Below are 20,187 nucleotides of genomic sequence, written 5' to 3' on the forward strand. Positions count from 1 at the left end.
TCAGCACTCTCCTCAGCACTCTCCTCAGCACTCTCCCTCAGCACTCTCCGGTATGCTAATTGTCCCTCCGAACCAGCCAATCCCGTGTTGCCACTGCATTCCATATGCTAATGGTCCCTCTGAACTGACCAATCCTATGCATGCGCATTAGGAATATGCTAATTCGTTGCCTATATAACCTGTGTGAAACTGCCGCTCAGGGCTCCTCACTGCCTGAGGTGGGGGCCCGTTTGCGCAAACGTTCAATAAAAACCTCGTGCTTTTTGCATCAACTGGTCTGGAGTCTGGATCTTTGGGCGTCCTCCCGAGCAAGTGGGCATCTCTACAACTGAGAGGTCCAACATTTGGTGGCCCGTACGGGGATTTTAGGTCGCCCTCAGACCCATTCCCTGCTGACCAGTTGGAGGTATAATTAAGTGTTTTCTGTTTGTTGTTCTTCGTCTTGAGTGTTCTGACTGGCCAGTACCTGACTCTGTGAGACCAGTAGGGGAGGCAGGCGTGCCCAGCAACCCCTGGTCCGTTCCCCGGAGGACGCTCCGGTCTGTGAGACCAGTAGGGGAAACCCTCGGTCCGTTCCCCCGGAAGACGCTCCCGGGGTGGTCTGGAGGTGGGTCGGAGACCAAGTCTCCCTCCTTCCCGGGGAGGGCTGGTCAGGCAGCCGCTCCCAAAAATAGCGCAATAGCGTTCGATTTGTCCTAGCCATGTGGTTTGTCTTGCTTACTGTATATGTCTGTGCATTGGCTGTTCTTTTTGTTTGGGCTGAAATCCTTGCACACATGGGTCAACAAATAACCACCCCTTTAAGTCTCACTCTAGATCACTGGAAGGACGTTCGAGAACGCGCGCGCCACCTCTCAGTGGAGGTTAAAAGGAAACAATGGGCAAAATTCTGTTCCTCAGAGTGGCCGGCCTTCGAGGTCGGCTGGCCAAGGAACGGCACTTTTAACCTCGATATTATTTTACAGATTAAGGCGCGAGTCTTTCAGCCAGGATCCAATGGACACCCTGATCAGGTGCCCTACATTACCACGTGGGAGGATCTTTCACGTAACCCCCCTCCCTGGATAGAACCCTTCTCCTTCCCGACGGAGCCCATACGGACCCCGTTACCCCTTCCTCGGCCATCCCCAACTCCTTTGATACCTTCCTCCCCGATACCCCTTCTTCCTATCCTGGTTGTGCCAACCTCCTCCCTATACCCTCTGAAGGAGATTCGAGATCCAAAACCTGACAAGCCACCGGTTCTTCCGGCTGATCAGGACTTTCTGCTCTTTGACTCTCCCCCACCCTATCTTCCCGGCCAGCCTGCTCCCCCGCAGGAACCCCCACAACAACCAGAGCGGGATGTGCAACCTTCTGCACCATCCCCTGATTCCACGAGGGCAGGGGAAGAAGTCTTAGCGCCTTCCCCGCCCTCCAGCCGCCTGCGCCTCCGTCGGGGGCAGGCAGGGGGCTCGGGAAGCGTCTGGACTTCGCAGGCTTTTCCTCTTCGCTCGGTGGCTGGCCAGATGCAGTACTGGCCATTTTCTGCTTCCGATCTTTACAATTGGAAAACCCATAACCCCTCTTTCTCTCAGGACCCCCAGGCTCTGACTGGGCTGGTCGAGTCAATTTTATTGACTCATCAGCCCACCTGGGATGATTGTCAGCAGCTTCTGCAGACCCTCCTCACTACTGAGGAAAAGCAGCGTGTCTACCTTGAGGCACGGAAAAACGTCCCTGGAGCAGATGGCCGACCGACCCTACTGCCAAACGAAATCGAGGAGGCGTTTCCCTCAACCCGTCCTGATTGGGACTACACCACCGTTGCTGGTAGGGAGCGACTTCGTCTTTACCGCCAGATTCTCCTTGCGGGTCTCAGAGGGGCTGTAAAGCGCCCCACCAATTTGGCCAAGGTACGTGCAGTAGTACAGGGGGCTGAGGAAACGCCGGCAGGCTTCCTAGAAAGATTAATGGAAGCCTACCGTATGTATACCCCGTTTGACCCCCTGGCAGAGGACCGGCAGGGAGATGTAATCATGTCCTTTATAGGACAGTCAGCGCCGGACATCCGCAATAAATTGCAGCGGCTAGAGGGGCTTCAGGGGTATACTATACAAGATTTAATGAAGGAGGCAGAAAAGATTTACAACAAAAGGGAGACCCGAGAGGAGAAGGAGGAAAGGATCCGCAAGGAGCAGGAGGAAAGGGAAGACAAAAGAGACAAAAGACGTAATCGAGAGCTTAGTAGAATTTTGGCCACCGTAGTGCAGGATACAGAAAGGAGTAGACCAGGACAGAATAGGGACTTGGGAGACAAACGAAAGCCTCGGGTGGAAAGAGATCAATGTGCCTATTGTAAAGAAAGAGGACACTGGGTCAAAGACTGCCCGAAGAAAACACAGGGACCAAAGAAGAGACCAGTTCCAATCCTGTCCCTGGAAGAAGACGACTAGGTGAGTCAGGGCCAGGAGCCCCCCCTGAGCCCAGGATAACCCTTGAAGTGGGGGGCAGACCGGTAACCTTCCTGATTGACACGGGAGCCCAGCACTCGGTACTGACTTCAGAAAAAGGGCCTTTAAGCTCCAAGACTTCCTGGGTTCAGGGGGCAACTGGAGGGAAGTTATATCGCTGGACAACCAATCGAGAGGTCCAGTTAAGTACAGGACTTGTGACACACTCGTTCTTACTAGTGCCAGACTGCCCCTACCCCCTCCTGGGCAGGGACCTACTCTCGAAGGTAGGAGCCCAAATTCACTTCCATGAGAAAGGAGCTACCATCACAGACTCAGGAGGGCGGCCCCTCCAAGTATTAACACTACGCTTGGAGGATGAACACCGATTATTCGAGAGGCCCTCGTCCACCATGGCTCCCCTGGACCCCAAGTGGCTCACAGATTTTCCTCAGGCCTGGGCAGAGACTGCGGGAATAGGGCTGGCCGTCAACCGGCCTCCCTTGATCATGGATCTGAAGCCCACGGCCATTCCCGTGTCAGTTCGTCAATATCCGATGGGCAAGGAAGCTAAGGAAGGTATCCGGCCACATATCCAGAGACTGTTACACCTAGGCATTTTAAAACCTTGTCGTTCACCTTGGAACACCCCCCTACTACCAGTAAAGAAGCCTGGTACGGGTGACTACCGCCCGGTACAGGACTTGCGGGAGGTTAACAGGAGAACGGAGGATATGCATCCCACAGTGCCCAACCCCTACAATCTGCTAAGTACCTTGCCTCCGACCCACGTATGGTACACTGTGTTAGATCTAAAAGATGCATTCTTTTGTTTAAGACTGAGCCCTCAGAGCCAATCCATCTTTGCTTTTGAGTGGAAAGACCCAGAGACCGGGTTTTCAGGACAACTCACCTGGACAAGGTTGCCCCAAGGATTTAAAAACTCGCCTACCTTGTTTGACGAAGCTCTGCACCTAGATTTGGCCGACTTCCGAGTCAACCATCCGGACCTGGTCCTCCTGCAATATGTGGACGACCTCCTCCTTGCCGCTGAAACTGAGCAGGACTGCCTAAAAGGTACCGGGGCCCTGCTACAGAGACTGGGGGAATTGGGCTATCGAGCCTCCGCGAAAAAGGCCCAAATATGTCAGAAACAGGTGGCCTACCTAGGCTACCTCCTAGAAGGAGGGCAACGGTGGCTGACAGAGAGCCGAAAAAGGGTGGTTGCTCTAATTCCACCCCCCACCGATGCCAGAAAGATGCGGGAATTCCTCGGGAGTGCGGGATTCTGCCGCCTTTGGATTCCTGGGTTTGCGGAGCTGGCAGCCCCATTGTACCCCCTCACGAAGTCCAATGCTCCCTTTCAATGGAGAGAAGAGCAACAGCGGGCGTTTGACAACATAAAAAAGGCCCTATTGTCAGCCCCAGCCCTGAGCCTCCCTGATATGACCAAGCCCTTCACATTATACGTGGATGAGAATAAGGGAGTGGCGAAGGGAGTGCTAACACAAATGCTTGGACCCTGGAAAAAGCCGGTGGCATACTTTTCAAAAAAGCTAGACAATGTAGCGGCCGGCTGGCCTCCGTGCCTCCGCATGATAGCGGCCGTGGCAGTTCTGGTGAAAGACTCGGATAAATTGACTCTAGGCCAACCTCTCACCATAGTGGCACCTCATGCTGTGGAGACAGTTATCCGCCAGCCACCAGATCGGTGGCTCTCAAATGCTCGGATAACTCATTACCAGACTATGTTATTAAACTCAGAGCGGGTCCGGTTTGGGACTGCCACCTCTTTAAACCTGGCCACCCTGTTCCCGGAACTGGGGCCCCAGGCCCAGGTAATCCATAACTGTCATCAAATCCTGGCTGAGGCCCACGGCACCCGAAAAGACCTAACCGACCAGCCTCTGCCGGATGCCGAAATGACCTGGTTCACGGATGGGAGCAGCTTTCTACAGAACGGTGAGCGGAGGGCTGGGGCAGCGGTGGTGGATGGAAAAACTGTTATCTGGTCAAGTGCCTTAAAGCCTGGAACTTCTGCTCAAAAAGCCGAGCTCATAGCCTTAACTCAAGCTTTAAAACTGGCACAAGACAAAAAGGTCAACATTTACACAGACAGTCGGTATGCTTTCGCCACTGCCCATGTACATGGGGAGATATACCGGCTAAGGGGCCTCTTAACCTCAGCAGGCAAGGACATTAAAAATAAGCAGGAAATCCTAGATCTTCTACAGGCTCTGTTCCTGCCCAAAATGTTGAGTATAATTCATTGCCCCGGGCACCAACGAGGAGACGACCCCGTAGCAAGGGGAAACAGGATGGCAGACGAGGCCGCTAGGGCGGCAGCCCTGAGCCAACAGGTGCTCCCATTAAAGACAATTGAGCCCACCCAAGTATCGAGGGAACCACCTTTCCTCTATTCGGACCAAGACTTAGATACGATCCAGCGGCTCGGTGCAGAGTATGATGAACAAATAAGGGTTTGGAGGCTCGGAGAGAAAATAGTCCTGCCACACCAATTGGCTAAAGAAATAATTACCAGCCTCCATCAACGGACTCATTTGGGACACAAAAAGCTAAAAGCAGCCTTACAGGAAGATAGGCAGTCTTATTACATCCCCGGACTTGACTCTTTAGTCCAGCAGGTGACTGAATCCTGTGTTCCGTGTGCCAAGGTAAATGCCAGACACCTCAAGCTCCCGGAGGGAGCTGGGGTAAGAGGAGACCGACCAGGAATCAACTGGGAGGTCGATTTCACTGAGATAAGGCCGGGCAGTTATGGGAATAAGTATCTTCTAGTTTTTGTAGACACCTTCTCCGGATGGACTGAGGCATTCCCCACAAAACGGGAAACCACCCGGGTGGTCGTCAAGAAGATCATAGAGGAGATCTTCCCCCGGTTCGGCTTGCCTAAGGTAATCGGGTCCGACAATGGCCCAGCGTTTGTCTCCCAGGTAAGTCAGTTGGTGGCCAAAGCATTAGGCATAAATTGGAAATTGCACTGTGCCTATAGACCCCAAAGTTCAGGACAGGTAGAAAGAATGAACAGAACAATTAAAGAGACCTTGACCAAATTAGCGTTGGAGACTGGTGTTAAAGACTGGGTCCAACTCCTCCCTATGGTGTTGTTCCGGGTCCGAAACACGCCCTCTCATTGCGGGCTGACACCATACGAAATCCTTTATGGAGGGCCCCCACCAGTAGCAGGCTTGCTTGACCTTGCCAGTGACTCCGTTGCCGATGCCCCTAAATTACAGGCCCGGTTGAGAGCGCTCCAGATCATCCAGAACCAGGTCTGGAAACCTCTTGCAGCAGCCTACCAACCCGAGACGACAACCATCCCACATCCTTTCCAAATCGGTGATGCTGTGTATGTCCGAAGGCACCAATCTAAGACTCTAGAGCCCCGGTGGAAAGGCCCCTTCACTGTGCTGTTGACAACTCCCACCGCTCTCAAGGTCGACGGAATCGCTGCTTGGGTCCACGCCTCACACGTGAAGCGAGCACCACCTCCCCAGGGCCCCGAGGATCCGGATAGACCAGCCAAATGGAAGCTCCAGCGCACTCAGAACCCACTCAAGCTAAGACTTTCAAAAACTGTTTAATATTTATGATGTTCCTGGCCTTTCCCCATTGTTTTTCCAATCCCCATGCTCCACAATTGTTAACGTGGAACCCAACCCAGTCCAGCAAGAACAGAGGTCCCTCCCTCCAGTGAGGCAGGCTCTCCCCAGGCCGGTCCAATAGATTTTAGGATTAAAATCTTTGCAAAAAGAAAAGGAGGGAATGAAGGACCCTTATGGGGGAGAGGGACAAGAAACTAGGCCTGGGCAGATATCAGGGGCTTCTTAAGAGGTTAGATGTTCCCCAGAGTCCAGCGGGCAGGACGTTCTCTGGGAAGGAAAAGTCAATCCCCTTCAGAGAACCTCTAGGCATGCCCAGAGCAGAGCTGCCACTCTCCTCAGCACGTTCCCTCAGCACTCCCCTCAGCACTCTCCTCAGCACTCCCCTCAGCACTCTCCTCAGCACTCTCCTCAGCACTCTCCTCAGCACGTTCTCCTCAGCACTCTCCTCAGCACTCTCCTCAGCACTCTCCTCAGCACTCTCCTCAGCACTCTCCCTCAGCACTCTCCGGTATGCTAATTGTCCCTCCGAACCAGCCAATCCCGTGTTGCCACTGCATTCCATATGCTAATGGTCCCTCTGAACTGACCAATCCTATGCATGCGCATTAGGAATATGCTAATTCGTTGCCTATATAACCTGTGTGAAACTGCCGCTCAGGGCTCCTCACTGCCTGAGGTGGGGGCCCGTTTGCGCAAACGTTCAATAAAAACCTCGTGCTTTTTGCATCAACTGGTCTGGAGTCTGGATCTTTGGGCGTCCTCCCGAGCAAGTGGGCATCTCTGCAACTGAGAGGTCCAACAGTATGGGTTATAAAGAATAACGCTTAATTTGGGGTTTAAACCTGGCTGCACCATTCATTAGGTATGGGATCTTGGGCACATCACTCCAACCTCTCTATGCTGATTTTCTTGTCTACAAAATGAACAACAGGGCCTACTGCACAAGGGAGATAGCGCCTTTACTGTTCTGATGAAGATACTGAGGCCCAGAGAGGCTAACGTGCCAAACGCTAGGAACTCCTAACTCCAAGTCTTCATGGGGCTAGACTAGACTGCATTTACCTCCCCCTCCCAAATATGAAACAAAACACTAAACAGAAGAAAAGCAGGCCTTCATCACAACAAAACAGAAATACAAAAGGAGGAAATACGTACAGACGCTTATATAGTACAATCCACGAAGGGTCTCCAGGTCGGGGGTGGGGTGGGGGGAGGAAAGGAACGAAGCAGCGTACCTGCAGTAAGTTCTCCTCCTCACACAGGTGCTTATCAACTTTCTTGTACAGGTTGTCCAGGCCCTTCTTCACCTCCTTCCCAGGGTACTCTCTGATGACTTTGCGAAGCTCCTGCTTGTTAAACGCAAGTTGGTAGCTTACTTCCTCTTCTCTTATGCCCTGTGCTACTCGGGCTTCGACGCCTTCAAAGAAGTGCTTCAAGGGAAGGAAAAGAAATTACAGCTGCAACCTGCTTTCACAAGCGTTTACATAAAAAAAACCTGATTACAAAATAACATATATTCATGGTATAAAAAGTGATTGTGGAAGTATAAAGAATAAAATAGCAATCCTGAAAAAAATTATCATCTGAGAATTTTTTCTAATCTTTTCATGTGTGAACACATAAATAATTTCATGTTGTATTTTCCATTTACTATTATATGTTTTTTCCTAAGTATGCATTTTCATGGCTGCATAGTACTCCAGCCAATGGTTGAACCATAATTAATTTACTCTAGTACTGGACATTTAATTAATTCCTCCAGTACTGGACATTTAATATCCTCCCCCTTCTTGGGAAAGTTAGGAAAATCTAGTTAGACTTTTAGAAATCTATTATAAATACAGTTGCTATGAACATCTTTTGTACCTAGGTATTTAACTGCACTGTTCATTACTTTCCAGTGTAAATTCCTAGGACTATCATCACTCAAACAAGAAGTATAGTTACAAGGATTCTGGAGAGTCTTCACACAAAGTGCTTCCCAGGGAAGCCCAATCACTGATATTCCTGTCATTAGTGTATTGCCACTTCACCGTACCATCATCAGCATTATTACAATTTAAAACTATTGTTCTCAGAGTGAGAAAGATTCGTTGCTTTATCTCATCAGTCTTTGGCAATAAATGAAGTCAACTTGCTTTCTCTTACGCTTAGTAATGATTCAGGGCCCTTATCCATGTCTACTGGGGTCTGAGTACTTTTCTTACTGATTTTTAAGAACATTTATTTATTTATTCAAAAGGCAGAGCAACAGAGAGGAGAGAGAGATGAGAGGAAGACAGCGGGGGTGGGGTGGGGTGGTGGGGGGCAGGGAGAAATATCTTCCATCTGTTGGTTCACTTCCCCAGTGCTCACCACAGCAAGGGTTATGCCAGGCCTAAGCCAGAAGACTGCAACTCCACCCAGAGCACCCAAGTGAGAGGCAGGGACCAAGCACTTGGGCCATCATCTGCTGCCTTCACAGGGCGTGCATAGCAGGAGGCTGGATGGGAGGTGGAGTAGCCAGGACTCATCCCAGGCACTGGGATATGGGATACGGGCATCCTAAGCAGCAGGTTAATCTGCAGTGTCACAATGTTCACCACCCTTACTGATTTTTACAAAGATTTTCTATGTTAAATAGACCGATTCTGCTGCATTACAAATATCCTTCTCAGGTTGTCTTTTACCTGCATTTGTCTTTTTAATACAGTTTTCTCTACTGGTATACCTACAGTTGAGTACTATATGTTGTGATTATTACTGACCACTCTGAATTCCTCTAATTACTTTTTTCCTCAAATTTTATTAGCCACTACTCTTCGTTGTTCACAATATTATTTTTTGATACCTTTATTCCTGTTGCTTCGAAAAGTGTGCTTTTATAGAAGCTTTTAATTGGTTATTACTGGCGCAGAGGAAACTCATTGTTTTTCAAGTCTGTTTATTTTAAATCCTGCCACTTCAGCAGAGACAGCGACTTCAATGTGTCATACACAGGCAATGGCACTCCTGACTTCCCTTCCCAAATTTCTAATTTATGCTGCAGGTCTTGTTGCACTGGTTAGAGCTTCCATCACACTGCTAAAAAATAAAGGATTCAGGATCTGTTTTTTCCTCTCTTTCTTCCTTCTTTTCTTTTTCTCTTTCCCAAGATTCACTTATTTACCTGAAAGGCAGAGTACAGAGAGAGCTCTTCCATCTTCTGGTTAATTCCCCAAATGCCTGCAATGGCCAAGGCTGGGCCAGGCTGAAGCCAGGGGCCCAGAACTGCACCTGGGTCTCCCTGTGGGTGGCAGTGACCCAATCTTGGTCCACGTTCCATTGCTTTCCTAGGCACATTAGCAGGGAGCTGGATGGGAAGTGGAGCAGCCGGGATGAGATGCCGGCATCACAGGTGACAGCTTAGCCTGCTGTGCCGCACGCAGGCCTGGCCTCGGTTTCTGTGCTGCACTTGATCAGAAGGGAAGGCCTCTGGCACTGCAGTTAAGCATCATGTGGGCTTCCATCCCGAGACACACTTTACGGCTGATGACAGTGTCTGTCTGTTCTTAACTTTGATAAGGGGTTGGTGCTGCATTTGATTCCATGACTTTTAGGGACTTCCTTGAATTGCTGACAACAAAAACATACTCTCTGATTCTAATTTAAATTTAAAACTTATAACAGACGACTAATCATGTTGTAGACGAAATCTAGAAGGGTCCACTTAAGCTTCTACTATGTTGTGAAATTCTCTAACACTGTCATTTATTACATTATCAGATTTGCTCTGAAAAATGACTCAAGTAAGGAAAGAAAAGGCAATGACAAAGCATTTTCGGTTTTCCTTTTATCTGCATAGGAGTTTCTGTACTCTTCCCCTGAGCTAGGCCTGGAGGTCAGAGCAGGAATGAGTCCAGAATGACGGACAGGCCTAACTGAAGCTTGCCTCCAGCTTTGCTCTGATGTCAGGTACGACATCAGGGAACTTGATTGAAATTCAGTTTCTTCATCTGTCAAGTGTGGCTAATTATGTCTTAGCTCACATGACTGTTGGTGAGAATGAAAAGAATGGGGCCAGCGCTGTGGCACAGCAGGCCAAGACTCCACCAATGGCGCCAGCATTGCCTACGGGCCCCGGTTCATGTCCTGGCTGCTCCTCTTCTGATCCAGCTCCTAGCTTATGACCTGGGAAGGCAGTGGAAGATGGCCTGAAAACTTGGGCCCCTGTATTCATCTGGAAGAAGCTCCTGGCTCCCAGCTTTGGATTGGCTCAGCTCCGGGCATTGAGGCCAATTGGGAAGTGAGCCAGGGGATGAAAGACCTTCCTGTCTCTCCCTCTCTTTGTCTGTAACTGTGCCTCTCAAATAAATTAAGAAAGAAAGAAAAGAAAGAAAGAAAGAAAGAAACGACCACACAGAGCATCTAGCAGAATCTGGCACGCTGGCAACGTCAGTGGCTAGGTCCCTCCTCCTCTCTCCTGGCTTCAGTACACAGGTGAGTTCAGGACAGATGTCTATACATCGTTTACATGTAAACACACACACACGTTTAAAACCAAGGGAAAAAAAAGAAAATATATTTACATTCAGTTTTTCAAGAGGTTGTCCTAAAGAGTAAATGACGTACGACTGAAGGTGATCTGTGTATTTTTGTTTGGCTTCTTTTTTTTCAGCTTCTAGACATGAGATTTTCAAACGAGAAAGAGTTGCAAAAATATGGTGAAAGTTTTCCATCATGACCACATCCCTGGGGGTCTTCTGGCTCTCATTTGCTACTTTCTCCACTACAATCAAAGCAGAAAAAACACGTCAACGTCTCTGGTCTCTGGGATGAGGACCACCGTACTTAGCTATACGTACACTTGTATGATTCATTTTTTAATTTGTTAAGTTTAAGAATTAAGTACATTTCTAGACTTAATAAACCATACTGGAAGGTCTTCATATTCACTGAAACATAATAAAAAATCATTCTAGAACAGTCCCACAGATATGTGGGAGCTTAGTATAAAACAAAGGTGATATTTCAAATCAGTGGGAAAATGAATTCTTCAAGATGTGTTAGGGTAACCAGCTGGTCCTTTTGAACACACTAAATTTAGATTACAATTTCACACAGTCTAGCCAAACTTTAAATTGCTCTAGTACTTGAAATGTAAAAAGCAAATAAATGTCACCATAAGTACTAAACAAAATAGAGCTAAGCTTTTTTTTTTTTTTTTAAGATTGATTTATTTATTTGAAAGACAGAGATACAGGTGAAGGCTTAGCCTTCTATGCCACAGAGCTGGTCCCCGAAAATACAGCTAATTTAAAATATAATAATAATGTAGTGATATCAGGAAATGCAAATCAAAACCACAGAGAGGTTTCACCTCACTCCGGCTGGAATGGCCCTCATACAGAAATCAACAAATGATCAATGCTATTGAGGATGTGGGGAAAAAGGTACCTTGGCTGGTGGGAATCTAAACTGATGTAGCCCCTGTGGAAGACAATATGGAGATCCCTCAGAAATCTGAAAATAAACCTACCATATGACCCAGCCATCCCACTCCTGGGAATTTACCCAAACCGAAATAAATCAGCATACAAAAGAGTCATCTGTACCCCCATGTTCATTGCAGTACAATTCACAATAGCTAAGATATGGAATCAACCCACATGTCCATCAACTGTTGACCAGATAAAGAAATTATGGTATACACACACATGCACACACACACACACACACACATATATATATATATACTATGGAATACTACTCAGCTGTAAAAAAAAAAAAAAAAAAAAAAAAAAGAAAGAAATCCTGTCTTTTGCAACAAGATGGATCCAACTGGAAACAGTTATACTTAGTGACATAAGCCAGTCCCAAAAAGACAGATATCACGTATTTTCCCTGATCCGAGGTTACTGATAGAGTACCTGAAATGTAACGCAGTGGAGTGAAACAGGCATTTGAGATTCCATGACTGTTTACAGCCCTTGTCTCTTCCTTGGAGGATCAGTGTTTTGTTTTTTTCTTCATACTATTTGTTGAACTCTTTTACTTGGTGTAGGGTTAACTATACAATCATTAAGTAAACTGAAGATAGATCTTTGTAAAAATTAAGAGTGGAAATGCAAGAGAAAGGAGGAGGAAGGGTTGGAGTGTGGGTGGGAGGGAGGGTAGGGGGATGTGTCACTATGTTCCTAAATCTGTATACATGAAATACATGAAACTTGTATAACTTAAATAAAATTTTAAAAATGTTGTGATAGGGTGACTTTTCTTTCTTTTTTTTTTGACAGGCAGAGTTAGACAGTGAGAGAGACAGACAGACAGAAAGGTCTTCCTTCCATTGGTTCACCCCCAAAATGGCTGCTATGGCCGGCACGCTGTGACGATCCAAAGCCAGGAGCCAAGTGCTTCCCCCTGGTCTGATAGGGTGACTTTTCTAAGAACAGGTGACCATAAAGGGAAACCATAAAGGGAGAGATGGCTAAGTTTAACATAAAATTTGAAAAGTCTTACGAAGTAAAAGACACCATAATTAAAATCAATGAAATGCAAATTAAGTAGGTAATTTCTATCCTATTAGGCTGACAAAGAATAAAAAAAAATGATGCCTGGTAAAAGCCAACACCAGGACAGGCGTAATGGAAACTAGTCCCAACTGTTCATGGCACTTAACTGGTAGAAGCTTTTTGCACCACAGTTTGGGTAAAATCTTGGGACACGCATAAACCCTTCGACTCAGCAATTCCATGTCTAGTAGATTACCCCAAGGATATTATTTAACAAGCATACAAAGGTACACAACTGGAAAACACTAAATGCCTATTAATAGACGATCTGGTAAATAAAACACACGGAAGGGGATGTGATTACTAACAATTATTATGGTTGTCTGCAGTAATTGACAAGGAGGGACAACAGGATTATGTGGTCCAACAGCTTCCAACACAGTGTGTAAAGCAGGGTAAAAATTTCACAGCAGCACACTCACGACCTGCACACACACACAAGACAGGGAGAAATGCCGAAAAGTCTAGAAGAATAAAAATCAAATGTTCTCTCTTCTCAATGAAGATTGATTATCCATCTATTTATTTATTTATTTTCTTATTGATTTTTAAAATCTATTCTCTGACTTCCAGGGGTGTGTGTAAAGAGCAAATATCACTTTAAAATCAGATAAAGCAAAGCTATTTTAAATTTTAAAAGAAAAACTAACCACACGAACGCTCAGTCATGAAATTTATCCACCTTTTCTCTAGACTTGCTTCCACTGAAGACATTTACGTGCACCTGGTGAGTGGATTCCATCTTGCCAACTTTTAGTCTTTAACATTCTCAACTATTCTCATATGCAATCATTTATTTTGCATTAAATGACAAGTCCAAACTGTTTTTCGCTTAAAAACTTTGAAAGGCAGAAAGTGAGAGACAGAGAGAAAGAGATGCAGGGAGACATCTCGCACCCCTGTTTACTCCCCAAATGCCTGCAACAGCTGAGGGGGGTGGGAAAGGACCCAACCGCTTGAGCCATCGTCTACTGCCCCCAGGGTGTGGGGTGAGTGTCAACAGAAAGCTGGAATGAGAATGCAATGTGGACTAGAACCCAAGGCGCTCCAATACGGGACGTGGCCATCCCCGGCAGCAGCTTAACCACAGCACCAAACTCTCGCTCCCCAAACTGCTTCTGTAACTCAACAGTGGGTCTAACACAGGAAGACAGTGAATTGAAGTATTGCAGCACGCATCTCCCCCACATAACATGTGACAACTGAGGCCTAAAGAAGTAAATGGATTTGTCAAGAGTACACAGACGTTATTGCCCAATGTCTTCAGAAGACCCCTGTCCAAATGCAAATGTAGGGGCTGGCACTGTAACAGAGTGGATAAAGTGGCATCCCAAATGGGTGCTGGTTCAAGTCCCAGCTCCTCCACTTCTGATCCAGCTCCCTGCTAAAGCACCTGGGAAGACAGCAGAAGATGGCCCAAGTGCTTGGGCCCTGCACCACGTGGGAGATTTGGAAGAGGCTCCTGGCTCCTGGCTTTGGCCTGGTCTAGCTCTGGCCAGTGTGGCCATTTGGGGAGTGAACCAGCGGAGGTAAGATCTCTCTCACTCTGTCTCTCCTTCTCTTTCTTTGTAACTGTACCTTTCAATAAATAAATCTTTTTTAAAAAAGAAAGAACAATAATAAAATACACATGTAACCCCAGAGGACATTTTTGGCAACTCATGACTAAAGCCTAGGGAGATTACTGATGCCATGAACAGGAGTGTCAAATTGTTAAGTCAGCAACAGGAGTCACTGTGTGCTTACATCCCATGTGGGATCTGTCCTTAATGTGTTGTCTAATGTGCAGTGATGCTATAACTAGTACTGAAACAGTATATTTACACTTTGTGTTTCTGCGTGGGTACAAACTGATGTGATCTTTACTAATTATATACTGAATCGATCTTCTGTATATAAAGATAATTGGAAATGAAAAAAAAAAAAAAAAACAAAACCTGGTGTTAAATTGGAAATGGCACAGAAAATTAATTAATTTTTTTAAAAAAAATATTATGTAGGATCTCTGTCTTTAATGTGCTGTACACTGTTATTTAATGCTATAACTAGTACTCCAACAGTATTTTTTTTTCACTGTGTGTTGCTATATGAGGGCAAACTGTTGAAACCATTACTTAATATATACTAAACTGATCTTCTGTATATAAAGAGAATTGAAAATGAATCATGATGTGATTGGAAGGGGAGAGGGAACGGGAAAGGGGAGGGTTGCGGGTGGGAGGGAAGTTTTGGGAGGGGGAAGCCATTGTAACCCATAAGCTGTACTTTGGAAATTTATATTCATTAAATAAAAGTTTAATAACCCCCCCCAAAAAATGAACATCACAATTAAAAAATAATAATAATAATAATAATAATAATAAAGTGGTTTTCAATTTCGTGTGGAGATACTATAAATAAGTTTCATATATAGTTTATTTTTCAAATTCGAGACATCTTTAATTTCAGAAAAGCTAGGAAAGGCTAGGGAATATGGAATACAGGGAGCGGACGTTTAGCCTAGAGGTTAAGACCCCCACATACCACATGGGAGTAGCTGGGTTTAATTCCCGGATCCAGCTCCCGCCAATGCAGACCCTAGGGGCACAAGTGATGGCTCAAATGACCGGGTCCCGCCACCATGTGGGAGACTTTGATTGAGTTTCTGGCTCCTGTTTCATCCCTGGACTAGCTGAAGGTCACTGAGGGGATTTAGGGAGTAAACCAGCAGATGGGAGCTCGCTCTCTCTCAGATAATAAAAAGAGTTCAAAAATGAGAATGAAATACAGTAAACCTATGTGTCCCCAATTTCTGAGTTACCAGAAATACTGAGAATGACCACAAAAGTTCTTTACAACACAACAAAAAGCTTACCATTAACAAACACTCCTCTGATAAGTTTTGTATACGCTTTATCTAGATCTCCACGCCGCTCAGCATTCTTAAAGATTGATTCTGCAAGTCCAGCAAATTCTTCAAATTCAGCAACAAATGGAAGAATTCCAACTTTACTCTTCTTTGAGATTTTTACTTCTTCCATTTGTCTTATTTGGTTACTCTAAAGTCAGGCAGAAAGAAAGGAAGAGAAACAAACAGCCAAGCAACTTAGAAACTATAAGTGTTTATCATTTAACTATGCATCACAGAGGCAGAACTTATACAGGACCTAAAACATTTTGGACACCTACTAATTGAGGGAAATTGTAATAGGGATAACTAAGAAAAACTAATGCTATGGTTTAAAGATACTTTTCTAATATGTTTTATTATTTAAGAAAATAAATTCAAGGAAAAAAATCTAAATTATTAAAAAAAAATACAATCAAGGCTTGTGAACCTCAGGTCTTTCTTCAGAGTAAAAACAATCAGTATGCATTTCCGTTGTTCATGACGCCCTCTGGGTCACAGCAGCACAGAAACCAGCGCACAGGCCTCTCTTCGGTCTCTTGTGGCTGGCAGCCATCTGGCCAAGCCATTTCCAAATCTTACCAGTCTAACATCTCTCTTTGGGACAGACAAGCTCTCTCTGGCAGGTGTAGGAGCACACAGAGAATGTGGGCATTTTGATTATGGACTGCATTAACTTCATTTGCTACATACTTATTACTTGTTTTATTCTATGTTCAGCAAAGTGCTTGTGCTGATGGTGACAAAATGTGGGACGGACATTTTGTGTGCACAGAATCTAGGGAGCTGGGTTCAGAAAGATCCACAGAGTCAACCCTGGTACTATATAATTTCTAGGGGATCTAGATGCAGTAACAGTAAGAATTACACTTCCCAATGCTGTTGGAACATTTAAGCTTCTATTTAGACTTTATTCCATTGGGATTATGGGCGTGTAAATTGAAAACTGTATAATATGTGGACAAGAGAAGTAACCGTTTATTTCTATGCTGCGAGACCTGTGATACTGTGAACGATTTCATATTATCTTTATTAATGTTCTATTTTACCAATATTGATAACTGTGGTGTGTAAAACCAGGTGCAATAAACAAAATAGTGGCAAGACTGCAGGTGCTGGAACCAGACTGTCAGTCTGGGTGCAAGCATCACTCTTTAACTGTTGACCTGGGAAAGTAAGCTCACCTCGGAAGCACCTCCCTCACGGAGGCCGTGTGTTAGCATGAGATGAGGCCGTGTGGGCTAAGTGCTCAGAATCACGCCCGGTCCACAGCACGCACTCATTTATGGATGCTGGCTCTACTGTTCTTAGGAAGCTGCACACAGATTGTGTGTGTGTGCGTGTGTGAATTAAATGTATGGAATATAGATTATCGTTTGAATGTGCTTGAACATTAGGAGAGAATGTTCTAAATGAGTTGTCCTCTCCAGCTTTTTGACCAGTAGGGTGGAAATTGTGGATCCATTTAAGAGAAGAGCTGTCAGTGAAGGAGTTCTGAGAGAAACCATCCACATTTCTTTCAAGCTATCAATGTCCATTATTTCCAGTCGGCCTGGACCCTATTTCCATTAGCAGGACACGGAGGTGATTCAGTGTTTCAGACTGCAACTTTGATGAGGGCCGTGTGTTACTTTGTTCCATGTATATCTCTGTCTATAGCACTTACCAAATGATACAATGCTCAAAGGTTTGGGAGTGCAAACACACATCCTCACACCAGCAGGAGGAATCCTACAAAGCAGACTAAATCCAGTTAAGAAAGGTGTGGCTTGGTAGCACTTCATATAAAAGCTCCTTTCTAATTTCGGCAATAGTCCATGGTAAGCTCTCTTTCTTAGCCCTATTTGAAGAACACTAGATACTCTGGATGTGGGCACTTGATGAAACATACAAACATACTATTTGTTCAGTTTTCGCAGCCTTCTGACATTAGTGAGTTTTACTTAACAAATACCCATTCCTGACCTTTTTGAACTCCTTTATGCCCTAGGTCCTGCTCCTGTCCCATATACCAAAATAAACAAAACTTACCACACACAAATAATCTACCGGACACTGTAGAAGCCTGACAAGGAAGACAGGCAGCAGGAGGAACCATCTTTCATGGCAAGAGGTAGATGTGAGCCACTCTGGAGAAAATGTGAGTTTGTCCTTTCCTGGTTACGGCCTCTCTCCACTGCCCTGTCTTCAGAGTGTCATGAGCACTGTTCGGTGAGCTTTATGAATTCCTGCTAGTATCACCGCCACCTGTGCCCTCCACTGCATTGAAGGCAGCAGTGAGGAAGTTCATCTCTGGGGCCAGGCGGTGTGTCAAACACATCATCTGAAACCAGGACAACATCCACTGCCACCACCCCCTCAGTTCTACTACGTGAAGCTGCAGCTTATTAATAAACCAACCACGCCTCTGTATCCGGTCCTGTCCTGTGACTCAGTGTTCTGACTGTCACACGGGACTCACTTCCTTCTCCTTCCAGCGACTGCCTGCAGTCAGCCCGGCGGTTTACGCCCACTTCTGGAGAAGTGGGGTGGGAGGCCCACAGACCTGGGACGGCTGTCAAATGTTGGAGTATTCAAACGCCAACTGAAATCATTTGGTAGGGAAAGAAGACTAGCAAGCCGGCTCAGGTTACCCTTAAAGTTTCAACAGTGGACATAGATTGCTTTTAAGCTTTCAAACACTCAATAAATGTTATTACTTTTTAAAAGTATAAAAATGATATGGATTTTAATTGCCCTTCACATGCTTATTTTCCATTCTTGTATGGATATTCAGCAGCCAGTTGTGACTTTGAGGGTTCGCAGGAGATACATTCAAATGCCACATATCCATTGTATATCAATTAATTAATACACTGACACTTTTTTAAGGGTCTGCCAGTATGTTTCACTTTGTGTTTATGTGTGGGTGCAAACTGTTGAAATCTTTACTTAATATACTAAATTGATCTTCTGCATATAAAGATAATTGAAAATGAATCGATGTGAATGGAAGGGGAGAGGGAGCGGGAGAGGGGAGGGTTGCAGGTGGGAGGGAAGTTATGGGGGGGAAAAGCCACTGTAATCCATAAGCTGTACTTTGGAAATTTATATTCATTAAATAAAAGTTTAAAAAAGAAAGAAAAAAAAACTTACAATGCATTTGTCAAAGTTCCTTTTGACAGTCACCAAGACGTTTCCCAATGTCGTACTCAGGAAGGAAGCCGGGTCCACGTTCTGCGCGGTCCACACGTGATGACTCATTTTCACCAGCATGTAGAGGGAGTTAAAGCTATCGATTTTGTCTCCTAACGCAATTAGGTTGTTCAGTTCTGGCTCAATGCAGCGAAATATTTTAATCATCATTTGGCGGATCATATCTTTGCTGTTCAGAAAACATACAAAAAATACTGACAGTGATTACAAGTTTCAGGTGAAGTCACCTTTAGGTTTAATCCCCAGGGTATATGGGTGTATACAAAATGAAAAAAATTTCATTATTTCAACTAAAAATGTCCAAAGACAAGGAGCCACTTATTCTACAGTAGTTTCTGATATAAAATATTTTACTGGTATTAAGTTTTATCACTCAAATTAACCTGATGTGATTTGCAAAGCTGGGTTCTGAAAGGTCCTCTGTGACTTCTAAGAAATCCACACTGCAAGTCAATCCCATTGCCACCAGCAAACATCAAAACTGAGGCATCTTGTGAGTACTGGGGCAAAAAGAGTCGAAGTGCCCCACACCAGGACCAGTTTCAATTCAGCGGCAGGTTCGATAAGGAAGTGAACGTGCGCCTCGGTGGTCTGGCTGGCGGCAGGTTTCTGAGACTCATCGGGCCCCTCAGAGAGCAGCTCCCCTCTATGCTGCAATCTAAGTCCTGCTTCCCAAACCAACCAGAGACAGGAGCAGACATACTCAGATGAAATGGGCAACGGTGTACCAGAAGGCTGCTGTCGTGACAATGTTCCTCCATCCAGGTCCTCTGTTTCAGCCTGCAAAAAGTATTCAGGCACTTTACATAATAAAAGACTAACAATTTCTCTAGTTTCTATAGTAAAAGTCTCCTCAGTCTTAAAACTCCTAGGAGAGAATCCATGATGGAAACACTGATTCTTAAAGGAGTATTACTGATAAAGCTATAGCACTTAGCAGGCTACGGAAGAATGTTCATGAGATGCTCTGTCCTCAGCTTTCATGGGAGAATCACTGTGGGTGAGAAACCGAATTTGTCTGTGTGCACATGACAGGAGGCAAGTACAGGAGGGTGAGGGGTGGGGAGCGGAGGGCAGCTCAACAACAACAACAGAAACTGGGAGCTGGTGTTCCGTGCAGACTTAAGTCACTACTAGGGATGTCTGCCACCTGTATCAGAATCACGGTTCAAGTCCCTTCTCTGCTTCCACCCAGTCTCTTGCTAATGTGCACCCTAAGGCAGCAGATGATGGCTCAAGGACTTGGGTCCTTGTGATCCACATGGGAGACCCAGACTAAACTCTAGGCTCTTGGCTTTGGCCTGGCTTAGCCCTGACGGTTGCAGGCATTTGAGGAGTATACCAGCAGATAGAAGCTAACTCCATCTCTCCATCTCTCTTCACCTTTCACACAAAATAAGTAAATATTTTTAAATATTAAAAATTCAAGAAGAAATTGTCCTAAGACAACTTTCAAAAGGGAACACAAAAAAAATAATGCTATCTCAGCAATCATTCGAATAAAACTCAGAATTTAA

General features: G+C 45.5%; 2 protein-coding genes across 4 annotated transcripts in view; one reads left to right on the plus strand and one right to left on the minus strand.

Annotated features, from left to right (window-relative positions):
- EXOC1 (exocyst complex component 1) overlaps positions 1-20,187 on the minus strand; it is a 67,345-nt gene that overhangs the window by 2,314 nt on the left and 44,844 nt on the right. For all 3 annotated transcript variants that reach the window (XM_062198809.1, XM_062198807.1, XM_062198808.1), the window contains 5 exons: positions 19,374-19,450; positions 18,611-18,839; positions 15,443-15,626; positions 10,606-10,805; positions 7,294-7,488 (listed from right to left, as the gene is read on the minus strand). In XM_062198809.1, coding sequence (XP_062054793.1) covers positions 7,294-7,488; positions 10,606-10,805; positions 15,443-15,626; positions 18,611-18,839; positions 19,374-19,450 — 885 coding nt within the window. The remainder of the gene's footprint in view (positions 1-7,293; positions 7,489-10,605; positions 10,806-15,442; positions 15,627-18,610; positions 18,840-19,373; positions 19,451-20,187) is intronic.
- LOC133765170 (uncharacterized) lies at positions 563-6,722 on the plus strand. Its single transcript, XM_062198810.1, has 2 exons — positions 563-1,812; positions 5,690-6,722. The coding sequence occupies exons 1-2, from the start codon at positions 702-704 to the stop codon at positions 5,794-5,796; spliced, it is 1,218 nt and encodes a 405-aa protein (XP_062054794.1). The 5' UTR covers positions 563-701; the 3' UTR covers positions 5,797-6,722.

The sequence above is a fragment of the Lepus europaeus genome, chromosome 8, assembly GCF_033115175.1.
Source record: "Lepus europaeus isolate LE1 chromosome 8, mLepTim1.pri, whole genome shotgun sequence".
NCBI classification, from domain to species: Eukaryota; Metazoa; Chordata; class Mammalia; order Lagomorpha; family Leporidae; genus Lepus; species Lepus europaeus.